The following is a 21,264-nucleotide window of genomic DNA, read 5'->3' as shown; positions in this document are numbered from 1 at the left end:
AATTAGTGCAACATTTTTGCTGATTAAATAAAAATAATGAATTACAATACCTACTAGTGATTAGATAAATGGATGTATAGTAACTGTGATTTCCAACTTTTTTATGATATAATAGTATAAATATTGATAACGGCGGTTGGACATATTAAATCGATATAATATCTCCTCTTATAATGCTCATATAAATGTTTGTTTTTTATTATACTAAAAATGCATGGTTATTTGGAGAAGTTGATTTCCACAAACAATCACGGTAAAACGCATCTGTAAAGCTAAGTAAGACTAGCAAGTTCTCGTACAAATATATTGCTCTAGACCTTGCAGATGTCTGTACATTAGCGACAATATTTCAATAATTCTATACACGTGCGACTCTTGCAGAAATCGGCTTACCGTTATTGTTTACACGCTAGAAATCTCTTGTGGAAGTCAACTTTTCAAAGCGTTCTTGCTTATCAAAACGTCGCTTAAACGCCATTCAAGAGTTTTAGCGAAAATTTGCTTAATAGCAAATAAAATATAATAATAAGTAGAAATATCTTGCTGACCAAGTAAAGATGTTAGGTAACGTTGACCAAGGCGCTATTTGTGTCGTTTGTGAGAGTTCGTCTGGGTAGATCCTACCATCGCAATGACTAGGTGTTTCTGCCGTCAATCTGCAGTATAAAGAATTGTTTTTTCGGATAAGGACATTGTAGCCCGTGTAATTACTGGCTGAAAATATAAAGAGTAACATATTTTAAGAACATTGTACACTTAATGATCGTAAAACACATGGTAGATATTCATATAACGGCAAAATCAATGACGTTTTACAACATAATAAAAACATCTTAGGGCAAAATAGTTTTGTGAGACTAGCTCAACCGGATCCGGTGCAGATCCGACCGTATCGTCGGTAATCCGGCCGTATCGTAATCGTGCCGCATTGTAATCTCTATTTGTAATTTAAAGTTATGGGTGGCCGGTACTTAGTGCTATTTAAAAGCGGTCGCTTACCATCAGGTGGACTTTTTCGTCATCCAGTAGCAATATAAAATCAATTTTAATATGATATAATTATAAAGAATATTATTAAACTTTAGATTAAGTAAGATGATATACATTTCGGTTCATTCACCTTTTAAGTATAAGGTTATTAAAATGTTTATCAGAAAGCCTTACGTACGATGAAATGAAGATCGAGAAGCAGTTGGCAGTAACTAGTATAGAGTAGATTTAATGACGTGGGAATATCCAGTAAAATCCTAACTAACCAAAGCACTTGTGTAACCGCCATTTTTAATAAACGGTCTCAAACGCTTTTTTCGATATATCTCAAAAATGGACCAACCAGAACAAATTTTTTTGACATGCTCACAAATGACTTGCTTTCATTGGTTCATTTTTTGAGTCGGATTGAAGATTGTCATTGCGTCGTTTGTTGAAAATGGCTGCAAGTATTATGATATTCAAATTGTACAATTTAGACATTTTTCCTTTATCCAGTTGAAACTTACACGTGCTTATTTATTTATGTATCCTGTTTCCTCTAAAGTAATAATACTATTAGTAGGTACATTATGTTTTGTAACCCTTCGCTGCGGATAAAGGCACATTATTTGCATATTATACTAGCTTTCTGTCCGCCTAAAAGTCTACCCCCCTTAAAAAAATCTAGTGTTAAAGTAAATTGCAAATATGTCAAAATTACAAATTTTCCGATATTTGATATTAATGAAACAAAGTCTGTATTTTTCTGCCAATTAAACTCTGTTTATTTATGAAAACTACGTGAAAATCCGTAAAGTGGTTTCGGGGATTTTAAATTCAAATTGAAAATATAATGAAAGCATTTTGTCTTGCATTTCTCAAATGTCTAAATCAGTAGCGAATGCCACACGAAAAAAAAATGCGGTATTTCGATTCGATTCTCAGACTATCAAAGAGAATAGCTTAAAAGTACATTTTTTATAACAAGATGCGTCAAGAGATATTTCAGTACAAAGATAAAATACGTACGGTCAGCACCTAATGAGCACCAGCGCGTTGACGACCGACGTCCGTAGTGATTATTTTGTAAGTCATACATTAGGTATTTATCCTTGTAGAAAAAAAATCGAGGGTATCCGACTGTTCCTGTTAAATTAAAGGCTTATATCGCCGTGCTAAGCGCAAAAGCGGTATGTCAGGGAAACCTTATTTCAAGATAATCGAAGTATTGTGAATATAGTTTTATAGTTTTGTATGTAAAACTGAGATAGAGAAACTCTTTTAAGGGTTTTTTACCGGTTCTATACAAGATACCGTTATTTGGGTAAATTCATTGGTTGGGTATTTCTTTAAGCTATCTGATGACATAAAAACCAAATTTTTGTTTTTTTTGGGATACCGCTTTTGAGTTTAGCACGGCAGTATTAGCACTCACCTAATTTACACTATTATATAATTAGTTATAATCTGATTAGTGTACGACCGTCAAATATATTAGTAGACAAATGTAATACTCATAATGTTATTACTTATATTAAATATAAGTATAAAATTATGTGTCAATTAATGTATTATTAAGTGTGTAACGTTTCGTCTGCCATTTTAATTCCCGAAGGCGTTCTGTTAATATAGTAAAGTGCTATCAACTGGATAAAGGCTTGTATACACTGCTTCGTACGTCTTACTGTTTTAGAAATATACTTGGTAAGTAATAATTCAACGAAAATATACATATACTCGTTAATGAAATAACTCTTATCGCAGGATGATGTACTGTGGCTGCCTAATCACATAATAATATATTTTATATCCGTGAGTGACAGGAATATTTATTTATGTTAAGTTGATGCTTTAAACATCAAACAAAACTAATTATGTATATTGTATAGTAAGTATAAGAACACTTTCTCATCATTTGCCACTTGGTTATTTTGGATGGTATACTTACCTAGTCGGTAAAGCGCTATTATTGGCACAAAAAGAAATGGTCATATCAATAACAATTTTACTAATGCTTATTAAAAGATTTCTATAAAAACTCACTGTGTTTTAAACAAAGAGTGTATGGATGTTTATAAAAACATGCAACAACGCTTGGACGTGAGAAAGATAATTATTGACTAGATATTTATAGTATTAACTGATGTTTGACGTTCGACGCTCATGTGAATGCGGTGTAATAAAAATTGTTTTCCAAACGTATCGCGCCCCCGAAAGTTGTTCAGTGCGCGCTTATCAACCATTAAAGTATTTACCTTCACACAAAATTAGTGTTTGACGTCGGAACAAAGCGAACGTTCACTGATCACGAAAAAAACGACGACGAAAATGCGGTGCTGATTGAAAAAATGTTGCCAAAAAACTTAGTGAGTGTGAAAAGAAATTTTGTTACATAAGATTTTTCTATAAGTCGGAAAATGTGATGGCTATCATGATCTATCTCCTACAACTGGCTGTTCAAACACTGACTCACTGACGGAGCTCAGTCGAGTGCGCAAGGTCGCTGTGTATTGCTCGCGCCGGTTGTATGCAGATTTTTTTAAAACCAAATATCATGTACAGATATGTCGTAGAAGTGTTGTGCTATATAATGTATGACGTCACCGTTTTGAGAATGAATCGGCGTCATGCGGGCGCGAAACGTAAAGTACGCTATCACATTTTAAGGTTCTTTGTTATCTTGACATTTGTCACCGAATTTTAAGCCAGCATTTAGTTTGTTAAGCCGGGATCGACGACTAGTTTGACAGACCCAGTGCCTCTGATCGGTACGGTGGCGAGTGAACGGCGACGGACATCTTTTTCGTCACTTGAACTGTTTTTAACTCGACGCCAAGTTCGTGGCTATTCTGTTAAAAAAGTAATACTGGAAATTAATTTGTAACAGTTATGACTTTCGGGTACAACGTCATAGATGGAATAGACAAAAAATATGCCTTGAACAAGACGTATTTTTGTACATTTAGTTGAATCATATTTATTTTAATCCGTATACGAGGAACTCAATCTTTCCGTAATTGTGTGACGCACTACGTCCGTGCACATAATGATAATGCTGGATGTTGTCGAGAGTGCGTTTTGGAGTGTCGACAAGGTTTTATAAAGTGACAATTCGCAATAGTATTCTTACGGCGGCTGTTGACCTCACACCTAAAATCTCTTTTGCAATGCTTGTTAGCATAGAATCGTAAATAACATCTAATATATACCTGCTTATGATCGACTGTTTGATTTATTTATTTCCTTAATTTTATTGGGTGAATCTACTTGGCAAAAGTGAAAGATTATCCCGGGTCTTAGCGTAAAGTAGAGCCGTGTATTTGTTGGCTTCGGTAAGAATGAGACATATTGTGTATACTCTGGCACCTACTGGCACTCTTTTGATGAGATTGACGGAAACTTATTAAATATCTATCTGAGTGATATTTTTTAAATGCCAATGCACGCAACATGAATGATCGAAGTAATCACTCACCGTTAATTGACTCGTGTATTCGATTGTCTTCTTTAACTACAGCCAGAATCACTGAACTGCATCATTCAATCAGAACACAATAATAAAATGTTTTTTTTTTACACGGGCACGAGAAATAGACCCCACTACAACTGATGGTATGTGGAGTGGGATCCAATATTATGTCGTCTGACGATATATGATTACCCCTCGAGTCGAATGAATATATTTTTGTAAATATTTGTTTGAACTATCCATAAATATAAATTTTACTCGTATACACATGTATATTCAATCTATGATAGTACCTATGCCGTAAATGCTTGCGTCAATATTATTTTGTTAGGCATTGAAGTCTTCAATAATACCCACTGCTGGGCACAGGCCTCCTTTACTATTGAAAGAGTTTCGATCTAGGTAATGTAATAATACCGGCCTTATATTATATACTGTCCCACTGTTGGGCACGGGCCTCCTCTACTACTGAGCGGGATTAGGTCTTAGTACACCACGCTGGCCTAGTGCGGGTTGGTTGACTTCACATATCCTTGAACTTTGGAGAATTCTTAGGTATGTAGGTTTCCTCACGATGTTTCGAAGCGGACGATAATTTATAAACAAAGCACAGGTAACTTTGAAAAGTTACATTTTTGTACCTTAAGATTTGAACCTGCGGACATTGCCTCGCCTGACCATTCCATTCCTAATTATAAGTATTTTGCACTAATAATTCCTGCCAATTGTTACAATGTTGCAATTAAATAAGAATAATGATAAATCGACTAATAGTAATGTTGAATGGTGTTATTGAAGTAGGTTCTAATATAAAGTATCTGTTAGATTTGGGATTCTATAAATGAAAGTGAGATTTTCTGTCAAGTAGAAGTTATTTTCAATATGTAGAATATTTTATATATCATACCGAGCATACAGATAATATTTTTATAAATCAGTACAAGTGCCAATACTTTGGATATGTATTTTATATTGGCTCCTATATTTGGGTCAGACGGAGAAAACGGAGCAGGAGAAGATGGGTGACCTGCAGGCCATGTCCGTGCTGAGCAACTACCAGGACAATCTGTCTCAAGAGATGAACACCGATCGGTGAGTCGAGAGCTGCACGCATCACGCATCAATTCACAAGTTGACTAAGGCGCCTGAGTCATCACTAAATGTGTGACTAACGTTCGCTTGGCTATGTGTTGTTTGATGTTTTTATGTATGCTAGAGCCTTAAAATTTTATGGTTTGTGTTCGAGTATTAGTTAGTGTATACAGCACATGTTTGTAGCGTTGGGCGATAAATAGCTTTGTTAAGAATACGTAGTTGATGTAAGGCATTATTGACCATAGCGGGAGCAATGGCGAGACGTGTGCGAGACAGAATACCATTTCATTTGCATAAAGCCTTCCGCCGCTCGCGCCTCTCGTCGTCGAGTACGGCTCTATATAATTCTATAAATAAATACCTATTCTTTCAACCCACGGCTCTTCACGTTGCTGCCGCTTTGATACAACATAAAGCATAAAAAAACATGATGGATGGTAGAGTTTATAGTTTACATTATTTCGCTCTGCGTGATTTTCACGTTAATGAAACTTCGTGGACATCTTTACATAGATACCTATTAAGAATCTTAAGTATAACTGATTAGAAAAGAGTTTGAGTAACTTAGTAAGGTAGTAGGAGTTTACATAGAAGTGATGAAAATATTAAGGTCGCAGAATTTGATAACCATTTTTTTGGCTCTAAACATAAACCGCAAATAAAATGATGCACATATCTATATCTGTTTGCACCATGCTACGATTATTTTATTTGTTTCTGCTTAAATATTTTTACATCCGAGCTTACATGCGCTACAATCACTCTCGTATAACCCACAGAATATTGAAAATGTAGAAAAAACGTAACATTGACCTCAGCAGCTTGCTTCAGTTCGTTAGCTGTTTTTCGTACTAATGCTATTATGAAAGGAATTTAGAGTATATGCGCTAATAACTTACGTATTGTGGACTCATTGAATTTGATGTTTTGCCTCTTAGTAAACAATGCTTAAAGGTCATTATAGCAATTTGGTAATAAAAGGACATATACCTTGTTAGGGAAGACAAATTAACATAAGTCAGTCCTGAGGGGAATATTTCGTTCGATATTGTTGTCTAATTTTGTTTAGTTTGCTGAGGGGAATATTTCGTTCGATATTGTTGTCTAATTTTGTTTGTTTAGTTTTTGAATAAATTTATTGATGCATATTTATTATTGGGGTGATATTTAAAACGTATTGGCCCTTTTTTGTACGTCTCGCCTATTTGACTAGTACCTTGTGGTTTGCAAGTAATAATTTCTTTTAGTTGGTAACACGTACATTTAAGACATATTTAAAGGTTTATGAGACTTCAGTCTAAGCTTCTAAAATGATAGGCACATTGTATCATACACTACTTTCTGTTTTTATATTTTGCCTATTTAGAATGTATAAGAAAACACGACACGAAAGTCCGTGTCGGTTTATTGTGATTGGTCGAGAGACAATCACGTGACTTCGCTTTGGTCTCTTGACAAATTAGAAATATAATAATTAAACGACACGCACCTTCGTGTCCTGTTTGTTATGCTAAATTTTAGGGGGACTGGACAGTTTTGCTACTGTTTATTTACTGTTGGTCGCTGTACTTACTGTTTAGCATCAGACGCGCGACGGATTCTGTTCACAAACTCTTGCGGGTAGCGGTGCCGACAACATATATTTCGTCTTATACACACAACCTTTTGAGCATAGACAATTTTTATACAGGTTTGAAGAAAAATGCGTTAATAGTACTGCCTAAGCGTTGTTATGGCTCGGTTTTATAAATTTCAGAGATCTATAACTGACGCTTTTTATATCTGAGTATTCGATACATGAAATGTTTAATTTGACGATTTCTCATATTTATTTTTCCTTATCCTAGGCAGCCATATATTTATAAGTTTTTAAGGGTGTAAGATAAATAAAAATCGTTTTGTAAAAAATATAAAATAATAATATAAGAGCATCCGTGGTGCACAAGGCTGGCTAGAAGCTGCTTTTAAAAGGAGTTCTATTCGCGATCCGAGTTGATTATTGTATAATTTCCATCCGTGAATATTATGTTTGTAATAGTTGTGGGTTTCGGTCTTGTGGTAACAAGAGTCTATTAGTTTCTAACTTAGGACATTATTTGCACTTAGCTATATATAATGTTAAGACTACGGGTGAATGGTTTGTGTATTTATTTTTTTATACCTCAAATAAAAAAAATCTAGTGTTTATTACTATCATACATTTGAAAAGATAACATAAGACGCTTTTTAATTACTAATTTCATTAAATTTACTCATTCATCCGTAACAAGTAGAAGTTATTAGTTCTAACGATTGCAAGATTTAATGTTCCACTAAACTTATTTATTGCACTGTTTATTATGACTTAATAATTTTAATTACAGTTGTGTAAAATATTTGTTTTCCTTATTGCACGATATGAACCCTTTATTATTAAATGCAAAGTCTATGAGATCATGTCCCAAGCATTGTTACCGTGACAATAAATCGATTGTTCCGCTGCCAATATTGTCTCGAAACGGTAAAAGCGCTTTAGAATCACAGATCCTAGGAACCTGATGTTTTTCAGATAGCCTTTACCCCAAGGTGGTGTTACCTTACATTGGCAACGACATCCTGCCGTCCAGGATCGAGATCCACACGCTAGATTTCTCAAGCAGGAGTAATTACTTTATACAAATGCATATGTAAGTCACTACTTCTAGTGACATCTGTCGTCGGATGGGTGCAACACATTTCATCAAAAATAATAATTTATTGAATAATATTTGGATTTATAATAATTGTTGTATTGCAAAAGATGCCTCGACAGATGTTATTAGCTGTGTTCATATCGACCACACGGGCTTTATGTGATATTCTCACGTTTCACGGTCGATGCGAAGCGCTCGACATACTGGGAAAATTCAATCAAATTCAACCTCTATTAGGTAAATTACGAAAATTTCACAGAAATTCTGTCCCTGATTGTGCCCATATGCTCGATATGGGCTCGGCTACTACTGCCTTATTTCCCTGTATATATTTATAACATGTAAACGATAATTAATATGTAATACCTATTTATAAATTATGTTGCATGCCATGTGACGTCATAGTGGATACGCTTAGGGTTGACAAACATATTCAGGATGGAGACATGCGTTCTAAAGAACAGGTATTAGTTCGCTGGTCCCCAAATGAAGGATAATTGCAGGGACAACGGTAGCGAAGCGTCAACGCGTGCTGCCGAGGAGTGTGGTTGCGGGGAGCCGGCGCCCACTCTCCCGGGTGGGGTAAACGGCAAGGCCAAGACGGTCGCAAACCACTGCTCGTGAGTAATTACGGAAATTTGATGAGACATTTGTGACTCGAAATATTTTGCACCGAATCTATAATTATATTAAGGTAACACCAAACATTAGTGAACTATAATAGTAATATTTATACATATTGGTATCCAATTAATTATTCACGTAGAGCCATTATGACGTTAATAAGGGTCTTTACTGTCTGGTGCGCTATTACCAATGTCTATATATTATGTGTAGTGTTTGTACATTCTATACAGCGATTATGTGTACGTATTGATATAAAAGTGGAAATCTGTATTCGTGTCTGTTTCGTCATTGTATTTGAATGGAAGATATGGGTTGGGCTGCATGCATTTTTGTGGCAACATTAAACGCAATAACTAAGTACTCACATTTAACATATTAAATATTTTATTAATAAATAAACAATTCATTTACGGTACACTCAGTTACATTGTAAGTGTCTTAAGAATCAGTTTAAATGGATTCCTATATGTATGTCAATGCGAACGTAAGGCTACGATTGGAGAATTATATTAATCTATTGTATTGTGGTGACACATGTTGATACGCAGACGATTACGTTTATTATCGGGTTTCAATGAATAAATAAACACCCTACAATGTTGTGTGGTGGTAAAAGCGGCGACAGCCTAGTTTGGTGGTGAACGGACTGCCGAGACTAATGTCCGCAGGTTTTAATCCCAAGGGCACACACCTCTGGCTTTTCTTTCTATGTGTGTATTGTTTGTGAATTATCGCTTACATTTAACGGCGAAGGAAAACATCGTGAGGAAACCTGCATACCTGAGAAGTTCTTTTTATGAATTTTGAAGGTGTGTAAAGTCTACCGATTCGCACTAAGCCAGCGTGGTGGACTGAAGCCTAATCCCTCTCGGTAGTAGAGCAGGCCCGTGCTCAACAATCGGACAGTATATAATACAGGACTGATATTAATCTAGTGTGGTGGGTATCAAAATGAAGAATGCTCTACATCAAGATGCCTAAACACAAAATAAAAACACTAAAACACAATTTTCTAAGACAAAGCTGTGATTTATGATACGCGACTTACACGCGTGTAGACATAAGAGCGAAGTTAGGGCGAAAACCGTGCCCTCATTCACTTTGCCGAAGCGTCGGGGCTAGTCACTAGTGACACCTCAGCTAATTTTGTGATCCGGCGAGCACTCGAGGGCATAATATTATGTCGCTGTTATAATATAAGAATATCACACAATTAAAATGTTAGCAACAATGATGAACGAGTTTATTACGCGAGCACAGTCGTTAGTAATAGTCATTACTTAGTAGTAATAAGTGTTACGATGTTATGTAAAACCAACAGTAAAGATTTTTTTTTTGTTTGGTATATACTTTTATTGCACTTTTACACATGCAGACCTATACCAAATACAAAATGCAATTGGTATTCACGATAATACGTAATATAGAAGTTTATATTAAAAGTTGCATTTCTATTATTCATTCATAATAATATGCATGTTACAAATGCAATTTCTGTGGATACTTGAACGTTAACGAAACGAAACGTTAATTATTTCAACGTTATACAAATCTCATCTGAATTATACAATATTCAATACCCATAGTATTTGTTTTGATAAATTACGCATCTATCTGAACACAAGACTAGTGAACAAGACTTTTCAAAACAAGATTCATTATAGCACTACAAAGTGGATACATCTCTAAAATATGCAATTTCCGGTGTTATCATGTAATAAAAAAATCCACAAATATTTGAAATCAGTGAGTCAATAAATTTTCAAGTATTGGTCATAGTTAAGTAGACAGCTTGATGCAATCAATATGAGCGCGATTCTTGGTCACAGAAGTTATGAAGTATCAAATAATAATGTTTTTGTTTAGGATCGTAATGGGCGGCATACATAACAACCCGTCACTCACGTTCAACGACGGAGTTCGGTCTATAGACTTTGTGCTGGTGTGGGAGTCGCTTAAAGAGGACGCGACTAGTCCCGAGGCGTACGAGCAGAGGCGCATTTTTGAGCACAACCTCGAGCAGGATGGCTTGCAGCTCGAAAGGGAGGCTCCTGAGGGACTCCACGGGCTGCACTTTGTTAAGGTATACCAACTCGTTATTAGTTTTTTATAGCATAAGACTGGCCTGATGGTATGTGACCTGCACCATCGTATGATGGTATGTTGCCAACTTAGCGAATTTAGCATTAAAGGTGGTGGTTCAGTGCGTAATAATAGTCATCGGAAAATACGACGATTAGTTGATTTCTACTGGGTTGACGGAAGCAGAGGCGGCTCTAGCTCATGCGGCGCCCGTGTGCAAGAAATTCCTTGGCGTCCCCTAGGAGACAATGTAATCTTTAATTAATTTGATAATATTAACTCAAAAGTTATTGTGTAAAGTAAAGCCTTACACGGGCGCAGGTTGTTTGAGAGCGCCAGTGTCGCGAGCGACGCATGTCTCTTTGAACGTGTCGCGAGCAGTGAGTGTGTGCAGTGCCCACTCTGCACAATAGGTAAAGTCACCTCTAGACGGAAGATATTACTTTTAGTGGTTTCTAGTGGTTTGATCAGTAAATTTTCCGGATTAGACAAAAGTGTTGGCAACACTGATGATGGGTGCTTGTTACTTTTGGGTGTTTGAGAATTTCACTCGTTATACAAATACAATCGGCGACAAAATTTGTGATAGCCTATTGGAAATATATTTTGTATCGGTTATTTTAAAAGTAGTGGAACGCTTATATTTGGAAATAAATAAAACCATATTGTCGATCAGATACACGCGCCAGTGCAAGTGTTACGAGACTACAGCGAGATACTGAAACTCAGGATGCCGATGAAGGTGAGTGGCGTGACCATACTCACTCCTTACACTAATCGTGATACCTCCCTCGCAGACCCCTGTTATGGCTTTCTATTTAGTATTGTTAAATCCAGGGGCTTTTTTGCTTAATGGTAGTATGTCTTTAATAAATTGTCTTATTTTGTTTATATGTTATATCTTGGTTACTGAAGTTTAACAGTCTGTTCAAGTCGCCTACTTATGAAAGCTTGGACAATTAAATCAGAATGTATTTGCACTTGTGTTAAATGAATGTTTACAGTTAATACATATACATACGCACGACAGACATGAAAGTGCGGCGCTATATAAATTGAGTTTTGTCATTGTTTTGCCCAATCACGGGGCCATACTATAATCTTATGTGTAACAGGAAGCACAATAATATTTGTGTGTACGTCCGTAGGAATGCAGTAAGATACGAAAAAGTGGCCGGACGAATGCCATACTGAATGCTGCGTTGTATATGTCTAAGGTATGCATACGAACGTTACAAGCTGCGCGTGCGCATGTTTCGCCTTTCTAACGTAGATGGTGCTTTTAGAATTCCTTTGTGTAAAGTTTTCAATGTTTCATATTGTTGTCTTATATGTTGGTGATTTGTTGTGTACTTACCCTAAGAAATATACGTACTGCTCTTTCGTCGGTTGTTTTTCGGAAATGTAGACATATAAACAATTTCAATCTCAAATAACAGAAACATTCGTAACGAAAGTTCTATATTATTAGTAGATACAACAAAGTTGTTACAGACAATTGCTTAATAATTAATATTTGACACCGCACTACTAACTGAGTGATTCGTCTCGACTAGAAGTGACATTGGCTTTTGGGCTTAGCGCATTAACATGTCATGTTGTTTTACTAAGGCATCTAGTACTAATATAATAAAAAAATGAGTATTATTCTCTGGTATTAACAGTAACAGATAAAATATTCCATTGAATTTTAATAAATAATAAATGCCATTGCATACTCGATAAACAAAATTAATACTGCGTAACTTATTTTTTTTGTGTGTTAAAATATATGTTCATAAACACCGTAAATTTGAGTGATTTAAACGAGATAGTTATTAGCATAATATAAGTTGAAGAGCAATTATTAATCTTTACTAAATACGAAGAAACTTGCCATCGCACTGCTTTAATTGAATTTTGTTGGCACGTTTCTTATAAGTCCAAAAATAATGTTTATTTTCGGAAATTTGCAATCACTTTATTAAACTACTATTGGGGAGGCCCACATGACAATTGACAACACTCATCACGACGAGGTTTCGATACGATTTTTCTAATTGATCTACTGTGTTTTTTACACTGTGGCATATGCTTATCGAACTTCTGTTACCTATAAAAGACGCCTCGACTCCTGCCTCGGTCATTTTACAGTTGGCACCGCGCAGTGCACTAGAGTGGTAATTTTGACGCTGCGGTGTCTGTGTCATCGCCCGTGTGATAAGTTGTTTTCTGACGCTATATTTATTGTTATGGATTATCCAAAAACTCCGTTTGACTCCATCTTCCAAGTATGTGATGACAGAAAAAAAAGTTTGATAAATCTACCTAAAGTGATAGCCGCAAAGAAAGTGAAATTTCTCAAAGCTATTGGTGCTACCGACCAACTTGACAACATAGACGCCGCGAATATGGATGATGAAAATCTACCTTTAGACGACATTTTCTGGAGACCTATATGTCCACTTAGAAAGATGTCATCAGTACCTTTCCATGATTCCATCGTAGTAAATGATTTTAAGGCTATGAAACGGTCGAAGTTTGACTTAAGAACGTATATATCATGCGTCAAGACATTGTATAGCCGAAACGTTGGTGGTGACAAACTTTTGTATTTGTTATGTCATGCAAGAGATTTTTCATCGCCACAAAACAATTTGTTTACATTCTCTGATAATGGAACTTTTGAAGAGCAAACATTCGAATGTTTGGAGGATTTCGAACCCTCTATATCCATAGAGTGTTCAGTGATCGAGAGGCCTCCGCGACGCGACGTCCTCTTAGCACTCGCCCCTGAGGATGACCTACTTAATAGGTCGAAACTGGTCGGCGATTCCGACTACTTTGTGTATACGTGAGTAAAACCGTGTTGTTTTTGACTAATTTGACTAACATAGAGTGTTCGTTTACTGCACAGCTGATGACGTTGATGGAAGACTTACTGTTGAAGTACGACGAGATGAAATACCAACAGCTCAACTTAAATGTTACTTATTTGTTACTTTTTATGGTAAGGAAGATATTCAAATGCCAATCAAACTACGTCAACGCGCTCAAGAAGCCTAAAACTCATCAGGAGTATGTGAAATTATGTCCTCGACCGCTCTGCACGCGACTGCCCGACGACCCGCCGCTTCTCAACAACGAAGTGGCTCCGAAAGAAGACAAATTATTCACGCTCATCTTGTACGCGTATTCGAGGAGCACAGGATTGACGAAGCGAGTGCTGGTGGCCACTTGCATCGAAGAAATGATGTACACCGGCCTCGGTTTGCCGATGTTGTTCGACAAAGTCATGCAATTGTACAAAGTGCCTGCGGCTCGGCTGTGGGACGCGCTCACTGTTTACATAGATTCATGTGAAGCTATGTTTACATTGGCTGATTTCTATGAGATGCAGCGTAAAGGCAAGGATTGTACGCCACCTAAAACGTTCACTCTATTTCCGTACTGCAGGGTTCTCAATGGGAAATATCACGGTGAGCTGTCCAGCGCTTTTTATAAAAACTATATATCGTGTTACGCTATGGCGTACTTGGTTGATAAGAAGATAGGAATGGACAAATCGCACATGAGAAAAGCACACTGGGTAGGTAAACGTTCAGTTGTTTGGCAAAATAAAGGAGTAATGACTGCAACTGCGGCTCACAATAAACTAATGAATGTATGAATTGAGTTACCCTGCGCACAATGTTGTTCTTATTTTATAATACAACAATTTATTATAGAGACTTCATTTTTATTAAATTCAATAAACAATACTGATATTTTGTATGTACTAGCACCATAAAAAACATATTATTTAGTTTATAAAAATGTTGTACCCCAACGTTTTACTCAGCGTTACTTCCTTGTTTTATAATTTATGGCCAACCAAAGATAAAATGAAATATGTACCGGCCGATAAGGGTGCCTTATACTACCCGTCATTATTTCTATAGAGTTTAATGCAGTCAATGTATTTTTAAGTCTAGTAATATTTTAATTTAGCGAGTTAATAAACAGAGTCAATCGTAGCACAGAAAGTGATGGCAAATTAAAAAAGATATACCTTATAACCGCGGGTAAACATGAAGTGACTAATGTTTTACTTTAACATCGTTAAAATAATAAATATTTTCAAATAAAAATATAACTGTAAGATAAACTCATCTTTTAATCTTCACGGTTATAAACCGTAGATATTTTTGAATTTGCCGCTATATTTCTGTGACACGACACGTTGGCCAGACTACTATAAGCTATATTAATGTTTAGAATTGAAATAATCACTAATATCGGTAAGCACAATGTTATTAAGAAATAAAGTGTTTCTATTAATTAAACGCTGAGTTTTCTTCGTTACTAGCTGACCTGAGCCCTTATTCTGTATGATAGTGTAAACGCGTAACGCGGCCGTGTCATGTTATCTTCGAGAAATGTGTGTGGAATGGTATTCTGTAAGCCAAATTTCTATAGTCCTAAACATGATGCGTTGTGTTACGTGCTTGTTACACATTGTCAAAATAACGTGCGGGATAGAGAATAAGGCCCCTGTTAAAATAACGTGCGGGATAGAGAATAAGGCCCCTGACGTAGACGTTGTCCCGTCTTAACTATGAATTTGCAGCGCGCATTCTGTCAATCGCTGACAGTTATTTCAAACAATTGACAATTATATAAAATTAATATTTTCGTTAAGTTTTCTTAAATTCTCTAATTATTCGCGCAATTTTTTAATTTTGTTCTTTCATAAGAAGCTTCTCCTGACAATAACAAACACAACAAAAAAATAGTGAAATCGGTCCAGCCGTTCAAGCATGATGGGGTGACCAAGGGAAATAGGGATTCAGTTTTATATATGTATATAGATATGTAGATTAGTGGGCCGTCAGACGTCATGCCACAGACCGCATTAATGTAAACCAACTTTCATATTTGAAGTCCCCATAATACATACATAACATCACGCATTTTATCCCCGAAGGGGTATGCAGAGGCGCAACTAGGGCACCCACTTTTCGCCAAGTATGTTCCGTCCCATGATGTGATAGGGGGCGAGCCTATCGCCATATCGGGCACAAATTCCAGACTCCGGGCTGATACTGAGCAGAAAAACCCAAATATCACTTTGCCCGACCCGGGATTCGAACCCAGGACCTCAGAGCGCAATTGTACCGGACGTGCAATACAACTACGCCACCGAGGCAGTCCCCATAATACCAAGACCTATTTCCAAAATAACCCTGAGATTAGAGCTGGAACTAACTAAACTCTTATAAGAAATTTCATTGAAATCGGTTCGGTGATTTCGTAGATTAGCGTGTTCGAAAAATTCATTTCATACAGAAATATCACCCATATACTATTATTTTCAAAATTATTCTTTGATACAAAGCTTGTTCAGATAATTTGGAACACTACAAAAAAGGAATCAGTCAAGCCGTTCAAGCCGTTCGCAAGTGATTTCTTTACATACATGAGGCAACTGATATTTGTTATATATAGATATTTGAAGAGAGTTAAAACATAATTATATTTCACTACTGTGGAGATTACATATACTGTGTACAACTCTAACATTGCTACAAAGGCACTCTCAGTAAGACTGATATAATAGCAACTTCTTTCCACGAAACACTTAATGCTTGAGAATATAAATACAACAGTCTTATTACTTTGTAAGGTTTCAATAACAAACATCTTCGCGCTCAGCTATGCATATAATACCTACGTACTGTTATGTAAACTAATATTGTAAAAAGAAAAATAATTGTAAAGTATAAACATAGAATTACCGATTTTAAAAATGTATTCACTGATATGATGCTATATTACAATTTAGACAATGAGGGGTTACGCGGTTACGGTCGTGAGAAAATTGTTTAACCTTATCATCAAAATGAGTCCTTATACACTAGTGAACGTCCAGTGGCCGAAATTCAACCGGCGAATTTAATATTTGTAACCAATGTTATACATACATTTTATTTTTCTACAATGATATGTCTATGCTATATATAAAACTGAAGAATATGTTTGTTTGTTTGAACGCGCTAATCACGGGAATTATTAAACTGATTTTGGAAAAAAATCGCAATAGAAAGGTACGTTACCCCTGAGTGCTATAAGCTACTTTAAACCTGAAAAAACTTTTTCACACAGGCGAAGCCGTAGGTAAAAGCTAGTTTTCTATATAGGCCCTGTGCCACTGTTTGATAAAAAGCCAAGGTGGCGATATAATAAGTCTTTGTACGTAGTTCAAACAAAGCTATTGTTATATTTTCTATGTTTATCGTTAGAACAATGTTATATTGTATGTCGAATGAAGTGATTGTACGTAAGTTTTCGTAGAATTCGTTTTACTTATCTGCTGTTCGTTTTTTAATTTATTTTTGTTATAGTGTTTCTTTGTAATACCATTTACAAGTGCCATCTCGCTTATGTACTTGTGTCAAGGCTCAGCACAGATAAAACATAATATTTGACAAACATACAAAATGCATTGAATACATGTGTGTAGATATTAAATATCAGACTGTATTTTCTCTATATTATTAGGAAGTCTCCATTATATACTTCTCGTAGCGTTATCTTGGCTATATTCGGATCGATTGTCAAAGGAGAATGCCCATTATTGTATGAAAGTTGGGCTACGCTTGCGTCTGTACAAAACCTTCACTAAACTATAGGGAATATATCCTAAATCTTATACAAATTGAAAACAATTGGATATTCGATGGGAGTTCGGAGTAAACAGAATTTTAATAACTCGGTTATTTTGAGGTTAAGTATGGAGTGCAATAATGTAAGGTAGAAATTACCTACGTGCCTAATAAAGTTCAATATTGCAGTAGCTACTTGATAATGCTATAAACAATTATTGGACATTCTTTTCACTTAGCTTTAATCGCCCTTATAAGAAACTGATAGGTATTAACATATCTGATGAGACGAAGCTCCAATAAAACTTCTAAGATAGTATAGCGGAATATTAGTTTTTCCACTGAGCATATACTACTACCCGACCCTTCCCCCTTTGGAGGATTCCGATCCCAGGCAAGTCATGTTAGAAACACCGAGATAAAATCTTGCTTGGTCTGGAAATCGAACAGGAACCCAGGAACTAACTTCACAGCCTGATTAGGCTAATAGTTACTTATCATAGGAAAAGAAAAATAAAACAAGAAATACGAAATCCGATGTATATTTTTATATAGATGTGTATTTTTGATAGATATGGCTTCCCAGAAAACAAACAAGAACTTGATGTGGCCGCAACACGCTTATAATACTGCCGAAGTGGGTGAATGACTTCTTGCAGTGCTGGTCGGATCATGTCATGTTGCTGTTGTCTGTGAACCTCTCTATTAACTGATCTCCAGCAGGCAGCACAAATTAATTCCAGCCTTTAAACCTAAAATATAATGTAGAAGTTGACTAAACATGTTCAGATTATTATTATTGTTAAACTGTTTTCTTTAGTTTTTGCAAGATTTTTTCCACATTGCGGGTAGGTTAATAATAATCTACATAACTTACAAACTGGATAGCTTGTCTAAGAAATATACTTATCGTTGCTGTGGCATCGCAATGGTGCAGTCAATACACCGCCGGGATATGCCGTCTCGATTAACTGTCCTGGGTCTAGGGTCTAGACGACATTGTGCTGCTAACTAAAAGCCTTCCGTCTCAAAGTTCGGAACACACACTACACACCTTGTTTCTAAACAGTGAATTTCTCGACTCAACATTAAAATACATAAGAGTAACACTAAAAAATATTTTCATGCCGACAAATCTAAAGTGTCAAAATGTCATTAATTTCAGTTGCCAGTGTAATAAAAATCAGTACCCATATATTCATTTAATTAAAAATAAAGTCCAGACATGTTTTAGCTGACTAGTATTTCTGTCAATGCAAGTACAAGTCGCCATTTGTTTGTTTTTAGAAGGATTAATATTTTATCTTTTTTACCAGCTATTTGGAGTTTGATCATAATTATTAAGTAAAATATATTTTTTTTATAACAATATTTTTGTTTAATGAATAATATATTTAATCCATATATTATAGATTCAAGTACAACCACATTTATTGTGCATATAAACTTTTTTATTCCATTTAAAAGGGGAATTTGTTATAAATTGGTATCAATTCGCCATATTGGCAGTAAATTATCCGGTGTTTGATTTGCAACAATTAAACAACTTTTTTTTTCATATCTTTAAAACCCCTATTTGCTCATGACTGAAATAAATACAAATGAAGTAATAATTAAAATTATGATTTTACATGGTTATTTGGTTAAGACGCATGACTGACGCAAAGATAGCCTGGTTTTGGGCATTGTCCTTTGACTAATCAGAGTAAAGTATTTTTGATATGGTTACAAATAAATTATTTTGATCGGCATTATCTTTTTGACTTTTACCTTTATTGCATCATTAAGGCTTACAGCCATTTTCAATAAACTATCCCAATCGCAATCTTCAATCTGATCTCGAGAATGAACCAATGGAAATAAGTAATTTGTAAGCCAAAAAAGCTTTGTTCTGATTGGTCCATTTTTGAGATCTAAAAAAGCGATTGCAATCATTTCCTGAAAATGACGGTATGTCAACTCAGTACGTAGAGCTGTGTGCCTTAACTGTGCCTCTTGCAGTTCTCAGCGTTAAAGGACGTGCACGAGAAGACGAACAGCCTGATAGACCGCATCGACGCGTGCTGGGAGCGTCTCATGGCGAGGATCCGAGTCGACCCCGAAATGTTCCCCGAGAGGAAGCACCGACTCACCGCTATATATTCAAAAGACAAGGAGTATTTGTAAGTAATATATAACTAATATAGATTAATGTAATGATTATTAGTTTACGGTAAGAGCGCATTGAAATCCGCCGCGCTGCTGAGTAAGATCATAATAATTGTCACACTTTGTAGCTAAGCGCCGAGCAGTTGGAGTTGGACCACAGCGCGGCTGCAGCGGGGCAGTCGCGCGTGCATTTTTATAAGAAATAGGATATTGTATTTTGCTCGCGGCTCCGCCCGCGTGCCTAAAAATTTGCCCCGGATAAAAAGTACCCTCTGTACTCAGGAGTAACGTAGCTTTCTGTTAGTGAAAAACAATTCACAGCTACTTTAGGGAAGTACCGAGATTAGCGTGTTCAAAAAAACAAACTCTTCAGCTTTATATATTAGTATAGATTCAATTAAAGCGGCGATAGCCCAGTTGGTTGTGGAACGGACTGCCCAAACTAATGTTCGCAGGTTCATATCCCAAGGGCACACACCTCTGACTTTTCTAAAGAAATTATATGTGTATTCTTTGTGAATTATCGCTTGCTTTAACGGTGAAGGAAAACATCGTGAGGAAACCTGCATACCTGTGAAGTTCTCTATATGAATTCCGAGGGTGTGTGAAGTCTACCAATCCGCACTAGGCCAGCGTGGTTGACCAAGGCCTAATCTCTCTCAATAGTAGAGGAGGCCCATGCCGAACAGTGGGACAGTAAATGATATAGGGCTGATATTATTATATATAGATGGAATAATTAACCTTGCCGTGCGATCGCAGCGTTATGACCGCGCCGAAGTCGCGCGGCTAATCTGGAGGTTTCTTAAATCATGATTGGTTTATTTTGCAGATTCGATACAAACTCCGAGTGTTTCTGGACGCCGTCGATCCGTTCGCGCATCGTGCAGTTCATACTGGACCGGAAGAAGTTCTCGCACCAGCCCCACGACGACTTCGCGTTCGGCATCACGCGCCTCATCTCCAACTGCACTTACAGCGCCGCGTACCCGCTGCATGACGTGAGTTTGTTTACGGTTTCAACACGTAGCGTAATACTTTTTGGGAATGTTGAATGTTTGTTAATATTATATTGCAACCAGTGCCTGACTGCCTCGGTGGCGTAGTTGTATTGCATGCGCGGTACGGCAGCGCTCTGAGGTCCTGGGTTCGAATCCCGGGTCGGGCAAAGTGATATTTGGGTTTTCTACTCAGTATCAGCCCGGAGTCTGGGATTTGCCCGATATGGCGATAGGCTCGTCCCCTATCACATCCTGGGATCCGTCCCAGGATGCGTGTTCCGACACACGCGGCGAAATGGGGGTGCCCTGGTTGCACCTCTGCATACCCCTTCGGGGATAAATGCGTGATGGTGTATGTAACCAGTGCCGGTCTTGGTTAGTTCGAGGCCCCGGAAAGAAAAGAATGTACTCCAGTTTCAACAATTTAGCGGATACGATGCTTATTGGTCAACAGGGTGGTGATTTCAAAACAAGGTCCCAGCTAAGTGACCCCGAGGCCCTGGATTATGGCTTAGTTCCCACCAACCCGCATAATCGATAAACGATACACACGTGACCTCGAAAAGCGAGGTAGC

At 36.7% G+C, this 21,264-nt stretch overlaps 2 protein-coding genes across 10 annotated transcripts in view; both read left to right on the top strand.

Annotated features, from left to right (window-relative positions):
• LOC115447860 (anoctamin-1) overlaps positions 1-21,264 on the top strand; it is a 39,268-nt gene that overhangs the window by 3,263 nt on the left and 14,741 nt on the right. For 2 of the 9 annotated variants that reach the window (XM_030175105.2, XM_037444185.1), the window contains exons 2-8: positions 5,436-5,533; positions 8,712-8,828; positions 10,702-10,918; positions 11,594-11,659; positions 12,066-12,134; positions 19,542-19,702; positions 20,521-20,689. In XM_030175105.2, the coding sequence (XP_030030965.2) occupies positions 5,436-5,533; positions 8,712-8,828; positions 10,702-10,918; positions 11,594-11,659; positions 12,066-12,134; positions 19,542-19,702; positions 20,521-20,689 (897 nt within the window). Of the gene's footprint in view, positions 1-3,160; positions 3,339-3,398; positions 3,620-5,435; positions 5,534-8,711; positions 8,829-10,701; positions 10,919-11,593; positions 11,660-12,065; positions 12,135-19,541; positions 19,703-20,520; positions 20,690-21,264 lie in introns of those variants that run through there. The other 7 variants (XM_037444186.1, XM_037444184.1, XM_037444187.1 and 4 more) reach the window with 7 other exon arrangements.
• On the top strand, positions 12,153-15,221 carry LOC119190909. The gene is made up of 2 exons (XM_037444189.1): positions 12,153-13,631; positions 13,790-15,221. Exons 1-2 carry the CDS (start codon positions 13,149-13,151, stop codon positions 14,564-14,566), a joined length of 1,260 nt encoding a protein of 419 aa, XP_037300086.1. The 5' UTR covers positions 12,153-13,148; the 3' UTR covers positions 14,567-15,221.

Source organism: Manduca sexta, chromosome 28, assembly GCF_014839805.1.
Source record: "Manduca sexta isolate Smith_Timp_Sample1 chromosome 28, JHU_Msex_v1.0, whole genome shotgun sequence".
In the NCBI taxonomy this organism is placed as follows: Eukaryota; Metazoa; Arthropoda; class Insecta; order Lepidoptera; family Sphingidae; genus Manduca; species Manduca sexta.
Note: the sequence above shows the minus strand (reverse complement) of the source record. Positions and strands in the feature narration are given on the sequence as shown.

Coding starts and splice junctions, on each gene's coding strand:
- LOC119190909 (XM_037444189.1), top strand. CDS start 13,149: ATGGATTATCCAAAAACTCCGTTTGACTCCATCTTCCAAGTATGTGAT. Junction 13,632..13,789: donor ATTTCGAACCCTCTATATCC/ATAGAGTGTTCA, acceptor AATTTGACTAAC/ATAGAGTGTTCGTTTACTGC.